The sequence below is a fragment of the Elephantulus edwardii genome, unplaced genomic scaffold (assembly GCF_000299155.1).
Source record: "Elephantulus edwardii isolate Elephantulus edwardi_28Jun2011 unplaced genomic scaffold, EleEdw1.0 scaffold00091, whole genome shotgun sequence".
NCBI classification, from domain to species: Eukaryota; Metazoa; Chordata; class Mammalia; order Macroscelidea; family Macroscelididae; genus Elephantulus; species Elephantulus edwardii.
The window spans coordinates 1,364,864-1,385,141 of record NW_006399841.1 but is presented as its reverse complement, the minus strand read 5'-3'; the positions used below and the strand labels follow the sequence as shown (position 1 = coordinate 1,385,141).

General features: G+C 43.6%; 1 protein-coding gene across 1 annotated transcript in view; it reads left to right on the top strand.

The window, feature by feature from the left end:
* Positions 1 to 6,399: 6,399 nt before the first annotated feature.
* Positions 6,400 to 20,278, top strand: part of DLEC1 (deleted in lung and esophageal cancer 1) — a 62,366-nt gene continuing 48,487 nt past the window's right edge. Inside the window, exons 1-6 of the mRNA XM_006890654.1 lie at positions 6,400 to 6,774; positions 9,496 to 9,652; positions 12,333 to 12,443; positions 14,191 to 14,384; positions 14,939 to 15,159; positions 15,832 to 15,910. Coding sequence (XP_006890716.1) covers positions 6,400 to 6,774; positions 9,496 to 9,652; positions 12,333 to 12,443; positions 14,191 to 14,384; positions 14,939 to 15,159; positions 15,832 to 15,910 — 1,137 coding nt within the window. The remainder of the gene's footprint in view (positions 6,775 to 9,495; positions 9,653 to 12,332; positions 12,444 to 14,190; positions 14,385 to 14,938; positions 15,160 to 15,831; positions 15,911 to 20,278) is intronic.

Below are 20,278 nucleotides of genomic sequence, written 5' to 3'. Positions count from 1 at the left end.
CAGATTTCAAAGCGTGGCTCACGAAGACAGAGCTAAGCATTACAGTGACATGTGCAAAGGCCATGGGTAAGCAAATCCAAAGGGAAGAACACACTCAGCAATTTTTACTTTATTTTTTAATATTATTATGAATTTTAATGAAAGGGACTTTGGATTTCCATCCATTCACTGTTGCACTTACACTCAGCATTTTTAAGCTAAAAGAAATGAAGAATAAATTCAAACCTCAATTTCAATAGTCAGGACTTCTATGTGTAAAACACAAGAAACATCAAGAGGAGATGGAAGGAACACAGACAGTCCCAGATCTAAAAGAACAGTTTGCAGCACAACCATTTGAGGAAAGTATATGATCAAGAACCAACGGTATTGAAGAAGAAGTCCAAGCTGTACTGAAGGCAAAAGACAAGGCTCCAGGAACCGACCAATATTTCTAACGGAGGTGTTTTGACAAATAGATGAAACACTTGACATGTTCACTTATTATGTCAAGAAATTTAGAAGACAGTTTCCTGGCCAACTACATGAAAGAGGTTCCTATTTATACCCATTCAAAATAAAGGTGGTCTGTCAGCTTGCAGAAATTAATCAATAATAGCATAAAAATTGCTCAAAAGTAAAATTGTGGTCAAGAATATTCAAAAAGAGCTGGGGCAGTATGTCGGCAAGACACTCAAGCTGGATTCAGAAATGGATACGGAACTAGGGATACACCATTGCTGATGTCAGATGGGTCCTGGCTGAAGACAGACAACACCAGAGAGATGTTGATGTATTATTAACTAAGCAAAGGCATGTGCCTGGTTGGATCATAACACATGTGGGTAACAGGACGATTAATGAGAATTCCAGAACACTTTTGCATAGACCAGGAAGCAGTTACACAATCAGAACAAAGAGATACTGCATCGTTTAAAATCAAGAAAGGTGTGTTAGGATTGAATCCTTTCACCATATCTATCTATTCAGTGAGCTGGGCTACATTAAGAACATGTCATCATAATGAAAGGAAGTTTCATTAACAACCCATTATATGCAGATAACACAACTTCGTTTGTAGATGACAAAGAAGGCTTGAAGTACTTACTGATGAAGCTTAAAGACCTTCAGGATGGATTCAACCTCAACATAAAGAAAGCAAAAATCTTCACAACTTCATTGATAAACAGTATCATAATCAGAGAAAAGATGGGAGGAGTTTTTCTTATGCTGGGCTCTCTGAGGAAACAAAACCAATGAAGCTTTAAGTATGAACAAATAAAGGGATTTCTTTCAAGGAAAGGACTCATATGCATAATCAGGTTGAAAAGTCCCAGGTCTACAGGTCAGACCTCAAGACAGAGATGTGTGTGGGAGGCTAAAGAGTCCAAGTTGTCATCAGGGAGGCGGGGTCCCATACTTCTGACTTCAGAGACTGCAAACTTCAAAGGCAGATGAACTCAAAGGTTGGGAAGCAGAGTGGCAGACAGCTGTCTTTGGAGGCTGACGAATTCAAGGTTGGCAAGTACACCAGGCCTCTTGGTTCAAGCCTGGAGGCCACGAGCCAGCCAGTCAGATGTGCGGGATCTGACAAAAATCTCCTTAGCTTTGCCTGAGTCTAAACACATTTCAATGCAGGTCACATATCAGACAAGACTTCCTGTCAGCAGACAGGATCTTATTGTTAGAGAACAATACTTCATTAACACCATAGAGATTAGGATAGTTACAGAACACCAGAAGATAATAAAGTTATACTAAAGATAGTTACATTATCCTGAAGATCATGGTCACTTAGGCATACAACATTAACTGCTACAATAGGCCAGGATTTCATCTTACTTGGATCCACAATCAATACCCCTGGAAGCAGCAGTCAAGAAATAAAGAAGCTCAAAGAAAAGAAATAAAAAAGCTCAAAACGACTATGAGATATCATCTCACCCCAGTAAGAATAGCAAAATTTAACAGAACAGCAAATATCAAATGCTGGCGAGGTTGTGGAGAAACCGGAACCCTTACTCACTGTTGGTGGGAGTGTAAAATGGTTCAAACACTATGGAAGGCTGTATGGCGTTTTCTCAAAAAGTTAAGATATATGCACACTCATGTTTATTGTCGCTTTATTTGCGATAGCAAAGAGCTGGAAACAACCCAAGTGCCCATCAACAAATGAATGGATAGAGAAGCTCTGGTATATTCACACAATGGGGTAATGAGGGTAGGTGTGTCAGAGACAGTGAGACTGGCTCAGAATAGAGCAGCTATGCAGCATTGAAAAACAAGGAACTCTTGAAATAATATGCAAAATGGATGAAGTGGAGGACATTATGCTGAGTGAAATATCTTAGTCACAAAAGGACAAATACTGCATGGTTCCACTGTTGTAAAATGGGACTGACATTGGGGTTGAGGAAAGACAGAGGAGGGGAGGAATGATGTATACTGCATTGAAACAGATGAGGGAGAGAACTGCTTAAAAGGGACGTATGATTAGGTATGATTGTCATGACAGGAGTCCAGAATGAAGGCTGTATAGTGGAGTAGACTTGGGGGGAGGGATTGTATAACAATGAAAGAGTTTTTCTTTTGCTTTTCAAGGAGAAGAATGAGTTGGGGGAGAGGTGGGCAGGGAGAAAAGTGCAACAATGAATGAATGGAAACCCTAAGTCTCTGTAAAATTTCATTAATAAAAAATTCAAACACAAACAAACAAACAAACCAAAGACATCAAAAAGTATCCTGCAATGGACAAACGTGTTGCAAAGGACCTGTTTAAAGTGCTGAAGAGCAAGAATGGTGCTGAGGACTAAAGGGAAGCTCGCCCAAGCCATGGTATTTTGAACCACCTTTTATGCATGTGAAAGTTGGATGATGAATCAGAAACACCAAAGTAAAACTGATCCCTTTGAACCGCAGTATCGAAGAACATGGAACATAGCGAGACTCCCAGAGGAACATACCAATCTGTTTGAAAGAAGCACAGTCACAATTCTCCTTAGAAGTGAGGATGATGAAACTGTCTCACACACTTTGGACTTGTTGGCTGGAAGAGCCAATTCCTGCAGAAGCATATCTTGCTTGCTGTGATGGGTAATGCCGCTTGTTAGTGCAGCCATAATTCTCAGCCTGATCTCACTATCCTGTGTGTCATAAATCCTAACTTGTAGGTGTTAGGTCTTCGCACTGGACGTAGGCCAAGGACTCAAGGAAGGGACCAGATAAAGAAAGAAAGCTTAAGAAGCTTTATTAATGCACACCTATGTTTATTGTGCCTTTGTTCTCAATAGCAAAGAGCTGGAAACAACCCAAGTGCCCATCAACAAACGAATGGATAGAGAAGCTCTGGTATGTTCATACAATGGAATACTATGCAGCATTGAAAAACAAGGAACTAATGAAATATTATGCAAAATAGATGACCCTGGAGGACATTATGCTGAGTGAAGTATCAGTCACAAAATGACAAATATTGCATAGGGCCACTGTTGTAAAATGGGACTGACATCGGGGTTGAGGGAAGACAGAGAAGGAGGGGAGGAATGATGTATACTGCATTGAAAGAGAAGAGGGAGAAAACTATTTAAATGGGATATATGATTAGATATTATTGTCATGACAGGAGTCCAGAATGAAGGTTGCACAGTGGAGTGAACTTGGGGGAGGGGAGGGTTTGCATAACAATGAAAGAGTTTTTCTTTTACTTTTCAAAGAGAATATCGAAGGGGGCTAAGGGGTGGGCAGGGAGAAAAGTGCAACAGTGAATGACTGGAAACCCTAAGTCTCTGTAAACTTTCATTAAAATAATAATACTAAAAAAAAAAATAAGAAGAAACTTTATTAAGGTGGCTCCCAGGCAGAATTCCTTGGTCTGGAGAGAGAGACAGACCAGGGGAATACCTCGCCCTAAGTTGGATTGGGGCAGGTTTTTCCCTTTGGGAAGGGAAGTGAGGGTTACTCCATTGTGGTTTAGCCAGGTGGGCAAGGCTGATCACTCCCTCTGTTAACATGTTGATATTCTTTGAATCCTTCATTCTCCTCCTTTGACCTTGGTCTGGACCTGACACTAGGACATTAATAATGCCAATTTACAGGCTGTTGCACACTGATACTCATTACCATTGAACTAGAACCAACTTACAGCTGATCCTCCACTGGCTTCCCTCTAAAGAGGACATAGTCCAAAGCAGGGGTCCCAGCAGCCTAGTTTAAGCGGTTAGAAAGGTAGTTATGAGGACAGATGACAGGCTAAGTCTACCCCAAGAGAAGTGGAAGTGGCCCACGTCTGTGGCTTATCGCAGGAAGTGGGTTTTAAGCTCTAAGGAAAGCTAACAACAGGGGTAACAAGTGATCAGTTTTGTCACCTGTAAGCAGAAGCCATGGTGTGCCAATGACAATGGTCAATGTTAACAAGCCGCTGCCCTGGACGTGTGTGGTCCTCTTCTCCAGTTCTGTAAATAGTATAATCACTCATCTGGGAGTAATGTTTTGGTCCTTCTTGTTTCTCACAGGGAGCTCGGTTAGCCTAGTGGCTGCTCTGCAGAAAAAGCGGAACAATGTTTACCTGTGCGAACTTCAGCCTCTGAAACCTAGCCATGAATTGGTTCTAACTCCACAGCAGTAAGCAAGGATGAGTGACTTTCTCATAATCCATTATCAGCAAATGTTGCACATTCTACCTTTTATGATAACTTTTTTATTCATTTGCATACAATAAATTGTTTATATTGTATCCATTTATGTACATTGTTGTGAGATATGGTAACTTTTATATCTAGCTCCAATCCATTTCTCTCATCCTGATGCAAGTTGGGCCACTGTGCCAACAGGCAACATCATAAAAGAGAAAAGGCTGAAGTTGTCAACTATTTGATCTTGCTTAGATCTACAATCAACACATTCAGTTATCAGTAGTTAAGAAATCAAAAGACATGTTGCACTCGGAAAATCTGCCATCAGGGACCTCTAAAAGTTGTTAAGGACCAATGATGTTAGTTCAAAGACTGAGGTGTACCTGACTCAACTACCTGAGTCAAAGGCCTGACTCACGCCATGGTCTTTTCAATTACTTGCTATACATCTGAAAGTTGGACAATGACCAAAGATGACAGAAGAAAAATCTATGCCTTTTGAATTGTGATGCTGGAGAAAATGCGGAATATCCCACAGACTGCTGAAAGAGTAGACAAATAGGTCTTGGGAAAAGTTAAGCGGAAGGCTCCTTGAAGGCAAGAGCTGTGAAACTTTGTCTAAAGTCATCTGGGGCATGTTGTCAGCAGGGTCCAGTCCTTGGTAAGGGACATCATGCTCAGAAAGGTGGAAGAGGGCCACTGGAGGAGAGGAAGACCGTCAACAAGATGGACTGACATGGTGACTGCAACAATATATCAGAGATGAAGACGATGGCGCAGGATAGAGCTAGGTTCAGATCCACTGTTCATGGGGTTGTTAGGAGTCGTGGCCGACTCGAGGGCACCAAACAACAATCCCAAGTTTCCTAACTCCTCCAAATGATCATCTTGATGCTTCCCCTCCAGTCCAACATACCCAAAGTATATGTGATGAAGCCTCACCTTCCTTGCTGCTAAGGTGCACCCAGATTGTACTTCCAACGCAGATGATAAAGTAACGGAATGAACAAACGGTTAAACAAGTAAAGAATGGATGGATGAACAGAGGCTGCTCTGGTGCAAATGCCCTTTCTTCAGCAGCAGCTGAGAATTTCCAGTTCTCTCATAAAGATGATGTCCATGCACACCCATGTTTTTTGCGGCTTTGTTCACAATAGCAAAGAGCTGGAAACAACCCAAGTGCCCATCAACAAAAGAATGGATAGAGCAGCTCTGGTATATTCACACAGTGGAATACTATGCAGCACTGAAAAACAAGGAACTCATGAAATATTAAACAAAATGAGTGACCCTGGAGGACTTTATGCTGAGTGAAGTATCTCAGTCACAAAAGGACAAATATAGCATAGGGCCACTGTTGTAAAATGGGACTGACATTGGGTTAAGGCAGAGAAGGAGGGGAAGAATGATGTATGCTGCATTGAAACAGATGTGGGAGAGAATTGTTTAAAAGGGTTATATGAGTGGGTATTAATGTCATGACAGGAGTCCAGAATGAAGGCTGCACAGTGGAGTGGACTTGGGGGAAGGGATTGCATAACAAAGAGTTTTTCTTTTCTTTTTCAAGGAGAAGAGTAAATGCGGGGTGGGCAGAGAGGAAAGTGGAACAATGAACGAATGGAAATCCTAAGTCTCTGTAAATTTTCATTAAAATTAATTAAAAAAAAAAAGAAGATATCAAAGCTGATGACGACACCACGCCGATAGCACGTTCAGAAAGGGCGGTGAGCAGGAAGGGGCGGGACAGGAAGCGGAAGTGCGTGCCGGCGTCCGCGGCGGCACTGTTGCCATGGAGACCGAGGGCTCCGGCGCGCAGCGGGCGGGCAGCTCCCAGTGGTCCGCGTTCCCCGAGGCGCCGCAGGAGTCGACCGTGTCGCGCAGCCCCCGCCGGTCCACGCCGCCGTCCTCCGGCCTGTCCACCGCCTCCAGCGAGGGCGTCCCCCGCTCCGGCCAGCCCCGCCGCGGCACCCCGCCGCCCGAGCCGCAGCTGCTGCCCCTGCGGCCCACGTCGCTGCGCACCCAGGACATCTCGTACGTGCTGACCCGGGTCTTCCGCGACCTGTACTCGGCCGAGGTGATCGGCGAGCACCGCTGCGCCAACCTCATCAAGGGCCGCGGCAGCGACGATGAGCACCACGAGCGCTTCGTGGACGCGCTGCAGCAGGTACCGCGGCGCCGCTCCCGCGCCTCGTGCCCGCGCGCCGGGGCGGCCTCGGGGGCGCGGGGACACGGAGGTGCCGGGCTGGCCCGCTGCGGCCGGGGCAGGGCCTGCCCAGTTCCCAGAGCCACCCACCTCCGTGCCACCGAAAAGTTGACAGTGCAACCGGAGGACGCTATGTTTGCACGCGTGCGCAAAACACGAAACGATGCGTGCCTCTGCACGCTTGTGCAAAAACACACACAACGATGTATGCCTGTTTGCACGCTTGTGCACAAACACAAAACGATGTATGCCTCTTTGCAGCCTTGTGCAAAAACACAAAACAATGTGTGCCTCTCTTTTGCACACTTGTGCGAAACCACAAAACGATGTATGCCTCTGGCATCTACCCCTCTGTACACACACGCCCACACATCTGACAGCTTAAAAGATTATATATATATATATGGGGAGCTTTGGTCACTTCCCCCCCCTTTTTTTGCGCTCTGCTTTTTATTTTTTTAAATTTATGTTTTTTGTATTTCCATTCATTCATTTTTACACTTTTCTCCCTACCCACCCCTCCCCTCCAGTTCTTTTTGAAAAGTAGAAGAAAAATTCCTTCATTGTTATACAATGCCTCCCCCCAAGTCCACTCCACTATGCAGCTTTGGTTCTGGACTCCTGTCATGACAATAATACCTAATCACATATCGCTTTTAAACAGTTCTCTCTCACACCTGTTTCAATGCAGTATACATAATTTATCCCATCTTTCTCAGTCTACCTGCAACCCTGATCTCAGTCTCATTTTACAGCAGTGTGGTGGTTTCTTGTTAGGTGCCATCGATTTGAATATGACTCAGCGACCCAATGAACCCTGGCCTGTCTTGTACCAGCCTCACCATCTCTGATACACTTGAGCCCATTGCCGCAGTCACACTGTCAGTCCATCCCAATGAGAGGCTTTCCTCTCTTTCTCTGACCCTTCCAAGCATGATATCCTTATCTAAGAAACAGTCTCTCCTAGCAATGTCCAAAGTGTGAGAGATGAAACTTTGCCATTTTTGCCTCCAAGGAACACTCCAGCCACACTTTTTCCAAGATAACTGTCAATTCTTTTGGCCATCCATGGGATGTTTAGTGCTTTTCTCCAGCACCACAACTCAAAGGCATCACTTCTTCTGCCATCCTTATTCATGTCCAACTCTTCAGATAAATGCAAAGCAAGTGATTGAAAAGACTATGGCCCAGGCGAGCTCTGGTGGCCTAGTGGCAAGAAGCTGCACTGCAATCCCAGAGGTGTGCGGTTCAAATCCACCAGAGGCTTTGCTGGAGAAGGAGGAACCATCTCCTCCTGTACCAGTCAAATCTGATTTGATGGTACACACACACACAAATAATAAAAAGAAAATAAAAATAAAAAAAAAGAAAAGACTATGGCCCAAATGAGACGCACCTTAGTAGTAAGTAATTGAGCTGCCAACCCCAAGGTACATGGTGCAAATTCACCAGTTCGCTGCCCCAGGGGAGAGTCTCCCAAGTGAAAAAAAAATGCCTCTGAAAACTTGCTATGAGTCAGGTATCTGTTAGGACTCAGCAGTACACAAAAATAGCAACAACATATAAATAAAACAACTGATCAGAGAGCTGAATGCTGTTGTTTGCTTAAGCAGATAAAGCCAAAAGCACCCCCGTTTTTGTTCTGTTTTTATATCACAAGTGATAAACGAGTTAGCCATTCCCGTCTGGAGTCTGGGAAGCGTGTTCAGAGTTCAAAACAGCAACCCCACTTCCTCATCTGCCTGAGGAGGAAGCCGGCTGACTTGGGGTCCTCTGATGAGTCCCAGGGCTCACTGCCTTGCTGACCACTCCGCTGGCATTGACCTCACTCTTTCCCCGGCCTTTCCCACACGGCGCTCCCAGCCCTGTACTTCCTTCCTCTCAGATGGGCTTCTGAGCTCTCTTTGTTCCTCTCTCTGTCATTCTACTGATAGGTGCTTCCTCTTTCATCCTTACAACATGTTTCGTTGAATGCTTCCTGCTGTTGTACTGAATGTGCCACAGTCTGTTCTAGGCAGTGGGATTCAGCAGTGAAAGAGCACAGACACAGAAGCAGCCCCCAGGTTTCCCAGAGGAGCCCTGCGGTTGTAGTGTACAGAGCTGCGCGGGAAAGGCGGCGCCCTCATTGGCGGTTCAAATCCACTGGTAGCTTCACAGGAGAAAGATGACAAGTCTCCTCCTATGTGATTTACAATCTCCAGAAACCCGCTGGAGGAGACAGTGATCAGTTCTTTCTCGCCCAATGGCAATGACTTTGACTTTTTTTATAGCTTCCCATCCAAGTGTGCTGAACAGACACTAATGAAATGAATATCAGTATTGTATCTGAGATGTTAATGCAGCAAGCACCACCTCTTCCCAGGTAGCTCCCTGGAAGAGCTTACACAGAGAGAGAGAGAGAGAGAGAGCGCTTATATACAACAGGGGAAACACTGTCTTCACAATCCTTGCTGTGCAATTGTTGCAGACACCGTCAGTCTGTCTGGTTGAAAGTCTTCCTCCTTTTTGTGGACCCTCTGCTAACCATAGAGGTTTTCTCCAGAGACTGGGTTGTCAAAGGGTCTGTAACTCTTTGACTGACGGTGCTTCAATGTTTTGTGAGAAGCTCTGACACTAGGGTGCGTGGAATCAAGCTAAGTGGTCTTAACTGTGTTTCTGGGTGTCTGCTCACCCATTTGCCAGATTCGAGAGGTCTACAAGAAGCGACTGGATGAGGCCGAGATGCTGGAGAGGCACATCATTCAGGCCCGCGCTCGGGCCTTGGCGGAGGAGGAGCGGGTCATGCGCCAGGCAGAAGCCCACGCTAGAGAAGCTTTGAACACTGTCCAGTTGCCCCCAGGTGAGCATAAAGCACCGCTAGACGTCCTCTACTCCAGTTCCCACGCTAGTAATGTTTTACTGTGTGTTTGCTACCTAGTATACTCAGATCAAGCAGTATCTGTAGTAAATGTCGATAACACCAGGGGGTGGCTTTAGCAAACTGTAACTTACTTCCTTGCTGTTTGGGAGACTGGCAGTCCAGTGAAGGGGACCAGCACTAGGGAAAGACTTTGTCTCCGGGAACCTGCCTCCAGAAGATGCGCTCTGCTTTTGGCGTCCTCGTTTTGTTGGTGGGACTGAGGCTCCCTCATCTCTGCTTGCTTTTCTCTCCTTTTATTGATCTAGAGATAGATGTTTCTGGCCACACCTTAAAAATACTCCCCCATAGTAACTAGGGAGGATAGAAAGAGAATTGATGTCTTTGAGCTGTGGTGCTGGAGAAGAGTATTGAATATACCACAGACTGCTAGGAGAACAAACAAGTTCTTCCTAGAGAGGGTGAGACCAGGCTGATCCTTGGAGGCAAGGATTCTGAAGCTTCATCTGACATACTTTGGACATGTTGCAAGGAGGGACCAGTCCTTGGAGAGAATGTCATGCTTTGGAGGGTGGAGGGATAGCACAGGAAAGGAAGCCCCCCGATGAGATGGATTGAGTCAGTGATTGAGGTAATGTGGGTAGGTGTGTCAGAGACAGTGAGGTTGGCACAGGACAGAGCAGGGCTTAGAGCTGTTGTACATAAGGTCACTGATTCACAGGCAACTTGATGGCACATAACAGCAACAATAACGTATTGAAGTAGGGCTCTGATGGGATGAAAGGTGTTGCATCCCAGACTTAATCCTTTTACAACTGTTTAGCCTACCAGATTGTGTGGGATCATTCTAGAACTTCCCCGTTAAATAATTACTGTTGTTGTCAAACCTCCACTGACCAACATTCAATGACAATTCTTTCTTGAATCCACCGTCTCTGTAATAATTATACTTATGTTTTCTGTTTTGCTCAGTTGCCTTTCTTTTCTCAGGAAAAAACTTCATCCACCCATCTGTCTATCTATCTATCCGTCTCTGGAGGGAAGGGTATGGAAGGAAAGGGTGCAATCTTTTTTTCACATGAAATTTGACTGTGGGTTGAAGGTTTCAATCATACAGATCCTTGAGTTTTATAGAAATGAGGCTAACCCCTAGATTTCATAAATGAACACAGATGATGGGGAGGACATGCATTATTTACTTGTTTCTCCTGCACCCTTGGGTACAGTGGGTCTCTGAATGGAAAAAGCCATTCAAAGGCACTGTATCTCAAAGGTAGTGCTGGTGGCCTAGGGGTAAGGAATTGTGTTGCCAAGTCAGAAGCAAGTGGTTTGAATCCACCAGCTACTATTTGAGAGAAAGTTGGGAAGGCACTCTTCTCCTGTGCAGTTTACAGCCTCTGAAAATTCACTGGAGGTTCAGCTGTAAGTTGGTTTTGACTCAACAGCACATAACAACAACATATCTCAAGCTAATATTGTTAATGGGGCAGAGAACAATGTTTTAAAACTCTTTAAACCTTAAAAGTCTTCCTCTAATCCTATTTTTTTATCAGTGTAGTAAGTAGACATGATTGTAAAAAATTTCTCAGAAGAGCTTATAACATGAAAAGCTTTAACCTCTTCCAGCCTTAGGCTACTTGCCCAAGGTGACCTTTTCTAATCTTAATTCTTCCGAAGAGTGCTATGTCTTTACCACTGTATTTTGCTTTTGTCATCCGTAGATGTTAATTGATGATTCACTTTATTAAATGTGGTTTTCTTTCTTGTGTCCGTGCCACTTGTTGGTCGGCTAGATCTGTGGTTGTAGATCTCCCTGGCCTGGCCGGCTGCGAGCTGTGGCTGGAGCTGAGCTTGGCTCCTTGCTCCAGGAAGGGCTCAGGTTTGCTCCACGAGGGTCTGTGCTGAGGTCCAAGGTGAAAGGAGAGCAGCTCATCAGAGAAGCTCTTCTTGTGACGATGGCACAGGTGCAAGGAGGAAGCTCAGCTGTACAAATACACAAGCTCCGTTCAAACCCCAGCTAATCTCATGGGCCAGAGGCCACCACAGGGCCCACTCAAGGGTCAAGAAGGGCCTGCAAGCTTTGCGTGCAGAGTGTGCGGAGAGGGAAGGGAATGGGGGCTAAGTGTTCAAGCTACCAGTGTTTGTTTTTTTTTCTTTCTTTCTTTCTTTCTCTCTCTCTCTTTCTTTCTTTCTTAACTTTTGAGCTAGAACCAGCTCAGAGCTGACCCCCTAGTGGATTTTCAGAGGCAAGAAATCACACAGGAGGAGACTCCCCAACTTTTTCTAGAGGATTTGAACTAAGTGCCTCTGGATTGACAGCACAATACCTTACCGTTAGACCACCAGAGCTCCCTTCAATCTATGATCCTTCATTCTATTTTGTCATAGACCTTTCCATAATATTTTCATTTCAGTCATACCATTACACAGCCTTGCCAAATGGTTGAACCCTTTTAAATGACTGTGAAGTATTTGCTTATTAATTTAGAAGTTTTGGAAGTTTTCATCTTAAAAGCATTTGAATATTGGTTTCTTAAATCTCAACATTATCACTTGTTTCTGAGGAAGAATTTTGTTCTTTTGAGGGCAAGCAGAGTTTGGGTGCAGATTCTTAACGTCGGTCTGGGTTGAAACGTCTTTGTCCTCTTTCCGTTCTGTGCAGTCAAGTCCGTGTTCCGATGGTGTGTGGACAGCGAGCTACTGCAGAAACATCACTTGATCAGCCCGGAAGATTACTGTAGTGACCCAGTGCCATTTTGCCGGGCACCTAAAGGTAATGTTCCCTCTCTCTGAGAACCTCTGGTGTTATTCCAGAAAAATTCTTCAGCACCAGGACCACATTGGTCATCTTTGCTGCCATTTCCCTTTTCACAGAGATTTCTCCTCATTACTCTTTATTTTATTTTTAAATTCTTTTTATTTCTCCTCATTACTCTTTATTTTAAAATTCTTTTTATTGGTTTGCATACAGTAATTCATATACATTGTGTTCTATTTATGTACATTGTTTTATGCAATCTTCCATTTACATCGTGTTTCACACAGTCATTCATATACGTTGTATTTCATTGCCCTCATTACTCTTTACTGTGATAGTTTCTGCTGGGAAAGTCAGACCTGAGAAGGCCACTTCCTCATTAGGTCTTGAGCCTTCAAGACAAAAGCCCTGACCTCCCAACATGATGCCCTTGTCTACTGCCCGTGGCAAGGAGACAGGAGAATGTTTAAGATAGGGTTTAAAATATTTAAAATGTAATGAAAAGATGCCAGTAAAGGTTGAGATGGAGGAATCAAAGGCACTGATGGGCAAAACGGCAAATTTCTCTGTGGAAAAAGGGAGAGATGGAGTTAAAACATGGACCTTTTGCAACAATGAAGGAATATTTTTAAAAATTGTGAACTCGAGGAGGGAGAAGGAAAGGAGAGGGGGTAAAATGTGCAACAATAAATGAATGAAAATCTAACTTTTCTGGAAACCTTTGTTAAAATCACAGTTACAGTTAAAAATTTTATTAGAGAAATAAAACATGGACTTTGTCGGCACAGGAAAGAGGAGTGCGTTCACAGTTAGAGAATGGAGGGACAGTCGCATAGGGAGGCAGATAAGAGTGTGCATGTGTGCGGGATCTTAGCCGGTTTCCTGTGACATGGAAGGCAACACCTTCTGAGAATGAGCGGCGTTGGAGGCTGTGGCGATACGAGGGGTTTGGGAGAGTCACCGTGAAGATGGGGAGAATACACAAAGCGGACATCAGGAGTGTTTACAGGGCCAGGCGTCCCCAGGACACAGGCTCCCCAGCACTCACAGTCTGTGAGACTGATATTTCTGTCTGGGGCTTTGGAGCTGAAGAAGGATTTGGGGTGGAGGGACAGGATCTAAGACTTGAAGGTGCTGATAAGAAAAGAGTTCTGCTGAGGAGCTGAGCTATGTAGGGAAGGAAGGACAGAAAGCGACAGCAGAATCTGATGTCACAGAGCTCTGAGTCCTTCAGTACCGTAAAGTTTATTGGAAACTCATTCTATTGTGCAGGTAAATAAGGAAAGAGGTAATATTTATTGACCATTCACAGGGCATTTTGCCTGGTCATACCTGTTTCACCACATTTTTGCTAGCAAGAATATTTAGCTTGATATTTTATGGATGATTTTATAAGTGAGAAAACCTAATATGATTTTTTATTTCCTTGTGAGCATTTTTAAATAATTTCAGCCATTTGGTATATGTATGTGTGCGTGTGTGTGAGAGAGAGAGAGGGAGGAAGGGAGGGAGGGAGAGAGAATGGTTTTCCATCTCTGTGTGTGAAAAAAAATGAGAACTATTTTAACACTCTGGTCCCAAGTCTTTAATATGTAAATTCGAAGTAGTTCATATGCTTAAAAGTAACATCTGTAAGAGCAAATGTGAAAGTTTAGGAGAAACCACAAAGTTCCCTGTGGCTTTGCTGTTTTTATTAGTCATCCCAGAAACAGCTGCTTCCTTACCTGGATGCGTCACTTAGTTCATTTCCATGGTGCCATAGGTAGTGTCCTCCCCGGATATCAAAAACCGACGTTCAGTTCTGAGAAGCGTGCTGTCCCGGATAAAGAGCTGACCGGGTTAAGAGTTTTGAGCGCGAAGAAGCGTGCCGGTGCTGAGGAGTTAGATTTGAGTTTGGACACTTTGACGTTGGACTTGTCTCTCCAGGCTGAACAACGGACTAAAAAAGCGGTCAAGGTTTGTTTTGAAGGCAAAGCCCAGCAGCGTGGGGTGTGGGGGGGGACAGGAGGGTGGTGAACGGGAAGGAGTTCAAGGTGACACCAGAAGTCAGGATGCATCCAGAGCTAACCAGAGAGGACAGTTCTCATTGGTTTGTTCATGTGCAATTTCTTTTTTTTTTTTTAATCTTTGAAATTTATTGCAGTATTTTCCCTCTACTCTTTCCATTACCTGTGCATCATAAATACTTTTATTATTAACTTTAATGAAAATTGACAGAGACTTTGGATTTCCATTCATTCATTTATGTTCAATTTCTGTTGGGCATTGAGTTGAAAGTTTACAGAGCAAATTGATTTTCCATCCAGTCATCCATACACATTTTCCTTTATGGCATTAGTGACATCCCCACATCATGACAGCGCTCTTCCCTCTGCTTCCTGTGATTCCGATTTTCTTTGAGAGAGTAAAGCTGTGCACGGGCCGGCTGTAAGTCCATGCTTTCAGTCTCTCAATACGTCAGTACAGGCCCTTTGTCTTCCGTTGACTTTATTCTTGTGTGTATTTCAAAGAAACCAGGGCCGCCAAAGAACAAAAACTGGATGAACCACTTAGGTGTGCGGCAGAGAGAACTGGAGCGACTTCTGCTTGCCCGAATGGAGAGTCAAAACCGCTTCCTCAGAAACCCTCGGTACTTCCCGCCGAACACGCCATATGGAGGCAAGTCTCTTGTTTTCGCTCCAAAGACACCGAGACAGAAGGGAGAATTCCAGGGTGCCGTGTCAGAACAGAGGTAGGACTTCCAAGGATGTGGGTTCTCAGAGCACTGGACCCTCTAGAGTGAAAACGGGGGGTCCTGAGTTTGAGAGGTCATATTAGGCCTTTGCTCTGACGTCCAAGTTGTGTGGTCAGATGAGAAGACTCTCTGAGGCCATAAGCTCCTCCCATTGGGTTCATATTTCTTGGATAATAAAAATATTTTAAAAATTTACCTATGGCAAATAATTGGTGCAAATTGTGACTTTTATCTGCATTTTGGTCATCTTCCTTAGGAAGAGAATAAGTCCTTTCATGGTTTCATAACTTTCAAGTATTTAAAAGTAGGAACATTTCTTTATTAGACAAATAAGTGCTTATTAAAAAAACCCTCATTTAAAAAAAATAAGTGCTTATTAAAAAAAATAAGAAAGTAGCAATATCTGAAGGGAAAAATGCAACTACATTAAAACCCAGTCAGCAGTTTGGTGTTTGAATTTCCAGTGTGTTTGCCCTGCGTATTGAAAATGAAATGCGTAAGTACCTGAGTCTGCAGAAGGGTCAGCTCAGGCTGACGCCTTCAAGAAGAATGGCCCCTTGTGAATTCCTTAGATGGTGTAAAGTGGTTGCTTGTACTTGAATCATTTACTGTATGGTTTTTCACTGTTTGGAGAAATTCACAGCCCCTTCCTCCCTTTCCCTCTCACAGTGATGGTGGTACTCCAGTGTTCGTAGCCAACCCACCCGTTGCATTTTTCACAAATTATGAAATCGGACCAGTTTATGAGGTAACCATCATGAGTTTTGGGGTTTTTTTTATATCTTTCTTGTGGGATTTCTTTCCCCCATTGAGTCTAGGAGAAGAGATCTTTATGAGCTCGTATCTACCCTTTACCAGCTGTCAACTGTTCTCGACAGTCTGCTAGTTGTGTTTCAGCCTGTCCCCTTTTGTGGTGTGTCTGTGTGCACCTGTGTGTACTGGAGTGTTTGCAAGAAAATCCTAAGCATTGTTCGTCAGTTAATACTTCAGTAAGCATCTCTAACAGACAAGGACTAAAGCTAAACAGGACCACGATGCCATTCTCACACTGGTTGGTATTAATTATTCTTAACATCAGCTTCCTCCTCTCCATTGATCTTGATCACATGGTACTTCCTGAAATATTTCTGTGTCAGCCTGTTCTTTTGGGGACAGTGATTCTGTATATTCTCTCCATCTCCTTTCGATGCCTTTGACATCCTCTGTTCAGCTCTTTTACTTCAATTTTTCTTCCCTTTGCTTTGACTTCTTGAAGCTCTAGTGCAGTTTTCAGGGTTTCCCCTAACATCCATTTTGGTTTTTTCTTTGTTCTCTGTGTTTGTAGTGAACTTTTGCTCTCACCATGGATGATATTCTTTCCCCCTTTTATTTTTATTATTATTCATTTTAGTGAACATTTACAGAAACTTTGGATTTCCTTTCATTCATTGTTACACTTTTCTCCCTGCCCACCCCTCCCCTCCAGTTCGTTCTTCTCTTTAAAAAGTAAATGAAAAATTCTTTCCTTGTTATACAATCCCTTCACCCTAGTCCAGTATACAGCCTATAAATGATATTCTTAATGTCATCTCAAAACTTATAGTTCTAAGGGAGCTCTGGTGGCCTAAGTGGCAAGACGCTGCACTGCAATCCCAGAGGTATGCAGTTCAAATCCACCAGATGCTCTGCTGGAGAAGGAGGGGGCAATCTCCTCCTGTAGCAGTCAGATCTGATTTGATGGTACACATAAAAATAATACAATAAAAATAAACAAACAAACAAACAAAAAAACAAACTTACAGTTCTTTGATTATTGGTGTTCCATGCTTCAAACCTATTCTTAAGATGATTTATAAATTCATATGGGATCGACTCAAGATCATATTTTGGTTCTCGTGGACTTGTTTTAATTTTCTTAAACCTCAGTTGTAACTTACACGTGAGTAACTGTTGATCTAATCCACAGAAGATCAAACACTGCAGCCTTCAGTAGAAATTACATCTCAACATCGAGAAAACAAAAATTTTCACTGCTAGACCAATAGGTGACATCATGATAGATGGAGAAAAGGTTGAAACTGTCAATGACTTCATCTTTCTTGGATCCACAGTAAATACACTTGGCACCAGCACTCAGGAGATCAGGAGACATATTGCACTGGAAAAGTCTATAGTCAGGAACCTCTCCAAAGTACTGAAGAGATTGAGGACTTACGTGTAGTTGATTCAGACCTCAGTCTTTTCAGTCATTTGCTATATATCTGAGAGTTGGACAGTGAATAGGATGACAGAAGAATGAATGCATTTAAGCTGTGGTGTTGGAGGGGTGTACTGAATGTCCCATAAACAAACAGACACGTCTTGGAGAAAGTGAAGCCAGGTTGCTCCTTGGAAGCGAAGATGACAAAGCTTCGTTTTGTGTACTTTGGGCATGTTGCGAGGCGAGGCTGTTCCTTGGAGAATGAAGGACATCATGCTTGAAAAGGTGGAGGGGCGGTGGAGGAGAGGAAGACCCTCAACCAGGTGGATCGACACAGCGACTGCAGCAATGAGTTTGAGTGTATCAGAGATTGTGAGGTTGGCACAGGACAGGACAGGGCTCAGGTCTATTGTTATATAAAGTCACTATGAGTTGTACTCGAGTCAATGGCACCTAATAATATCAACTAAAACCTAGTCCATGTTTGATTTCCTTTATTTGTTAAAAAAAAATCAAACCATAAAATATCTGGAGGAAAAAAAGACTAGTGTACATGAGTAAAAATCCTTGAAATCATATTATTCTTTAGTTAATACTTCAGTTTGTGTCTCTAACACATAAGGAATTAAAGTTCTTTCCCCACCTTGATAATTTACTTAGCCTTAGTGAAGAATATTGACTATTCTGTGGATTATCAAAAGAACATACAAATCGGACTTGAAGGAAGTGAAACCTGAATGCCCCTTAGAGGCAGGGATGGTGAAACGTTAAGTGCCGTTGAGTGAAGTCCAAGTCAAGTGACCCTCTGAACGTCACATCTGAGTTCTGTCCCACCCTGCTAGCTGCCCTTAACCATCTTTCACACATTCTAGTTTATTGCCGCAGAACGTGTTACCGTTCATTTCATTGAGGGTCCTCCTCCCCTTCATTGACCCTCAGCCTTTCCTGGCATGTTATGCCTTTCCCAGGAATAGTCTCTCCTAACAACATGTCCTAAGCACATGAGACAAAGCGTGACCATTCTTGCCTCTAAGGAACATTCTGGTTGCTCTTTCTCTAAGATGTGTCTGTTCTTTTGTTAGTCTGTGGTATATTCAGTACTCTTCTCCAACAGCACAAATCAAATGCCTGGATTCTTCTTCTCTTGTCATCCCTATTTGTTGTCCAGTTCTCCGATGCAAAGCAGGAGACTGAAAAGATTGTGGCTTGACCCAGGCACACCTTAGACGTTAAACTGACATCATTGCTCTTCAGGACTTCGGCAAGATAACTGACAGCAGACTTTCCCAATACAGTATGTCTCTTGATCTGATGGTTGATAACAACTTAGACTTAATTTGATCATATTTTCAAGAGGAACTAGTCCTTGGAGAGAGACATATGTGAGGAAAAGCAGGGAATCAGAGAAAGACCCTCAACAAAATTGATTGACACAGTGACTACAACAGTGAGCTTGAGTAGGACAGAAACTGTGAGGATGGTGCAGGCCAAAATTCAGATCTGTTGCTCATAAGGTCACTGGGAGTCATAGACAGGACTTGACAATGTTTATTTTTTCAGAAGTGCAATTTCTTTTAAAAAAAGGTACAATTTCCAGGGAGCTCTGGTGGCCTAATGGCAAGACACTGCACTGCAATCCCAAAGGTACGCGGTTCAAATCCACCAGATGCTCTGCTGGAGAAGGAGGGGGCAATCTCCTGGACCAGTCAGATCTGATTTGACGGTACACGTAAAAATAATACAATAAAAATTAAAAAAAGGGTACAGTTTCCGACTTGATTAATTTGGCTCACGGCATGTATAATGATGGTCCCTTATCCTTTATTTTTTCCTGTAAACTTATACTTAAATATCTGATTATAGTTAAATACAGGCTTAAATATATGATTATAGTTAAATGCAGGCTTGATTAGATTCAAGTTCACCCTTTTTTCCCCCCTTATTTTTTTTCCCCAAGAATACTTCCTTGATGTTACTGGGCATTTCTTACTGCATCTCATCAAGCCAAGGGAAGTAATGCACGTGGCTTTTCTGCTTTCAGTGGTGGCAACGTTGAAAAGTGCCTTCAGTTGTTGGGAGTCTGAATCATCCTTTACTAAGTTCTTATTAGCCTTTCACAGAATTATTTTAGCAACATTAGATGATGATTGTCTAGATTTCTCGCTTTGTTATTACGTGCCTACCACTAACGACCTGCGGACAACAAACCAGAACATGGCCTGTCCGGCACCGTCTTCATGACTCCAAGAGGCTCCATCCGTTGTGAAAATCACATGTCATTCCATCTTGTTGGAGGTCTTCTTTCACAGACACTCTCTGCCTTTCCAAGCATCATGCCTTTTTCTAAGGACTGGACCTTCCTGACAACATTGACAAAATATGTAGGACAAAGTTTCACCATCTTTGTCTCTCTCTCTTTTTTTTTTTTAAGTAAAATTTTAATTGTTCGTCTCATCCCAGTAACAATAGCAAAGTTCAACAGAGCAGCAAACAACAAATGCTGGGAAGGTTGTGGAGAAATTGGAACGCTTATTTGCTATTGCTGGGAGTGTAAATGGTGCAATCACTCATGGAAGACAGTGTGGTGCTTTCTCAAAAAGTTGGAAATAAAAATACCATTTGACTTTTTTTCTGAGAAAACACCAAATGGCGGATGACGCCGGTGCAGCGGGAGGGCCTGGAGGCCCTGGGATGGGAGCCCGCGGCGGTTTCCGCTTCGGTAGCGGTCTGCGGGGTCGAGGCCGCGGCCGTGGACGGGGCCGCGGAGCTCGAGGAGGCAACGCCAAGGACAAGGAGTGGCTCCCCGTCACCAAAATGGGCCACCTGGTGAAAGATAAGAAGGTAAAATCATTGGAGGAGATTTATCTCTTCTCCCTGCCCATCAAGGAATCTGAGATCATCGACTTCTTCCTGGGCATGTCCCTCAAGGATGAGGTG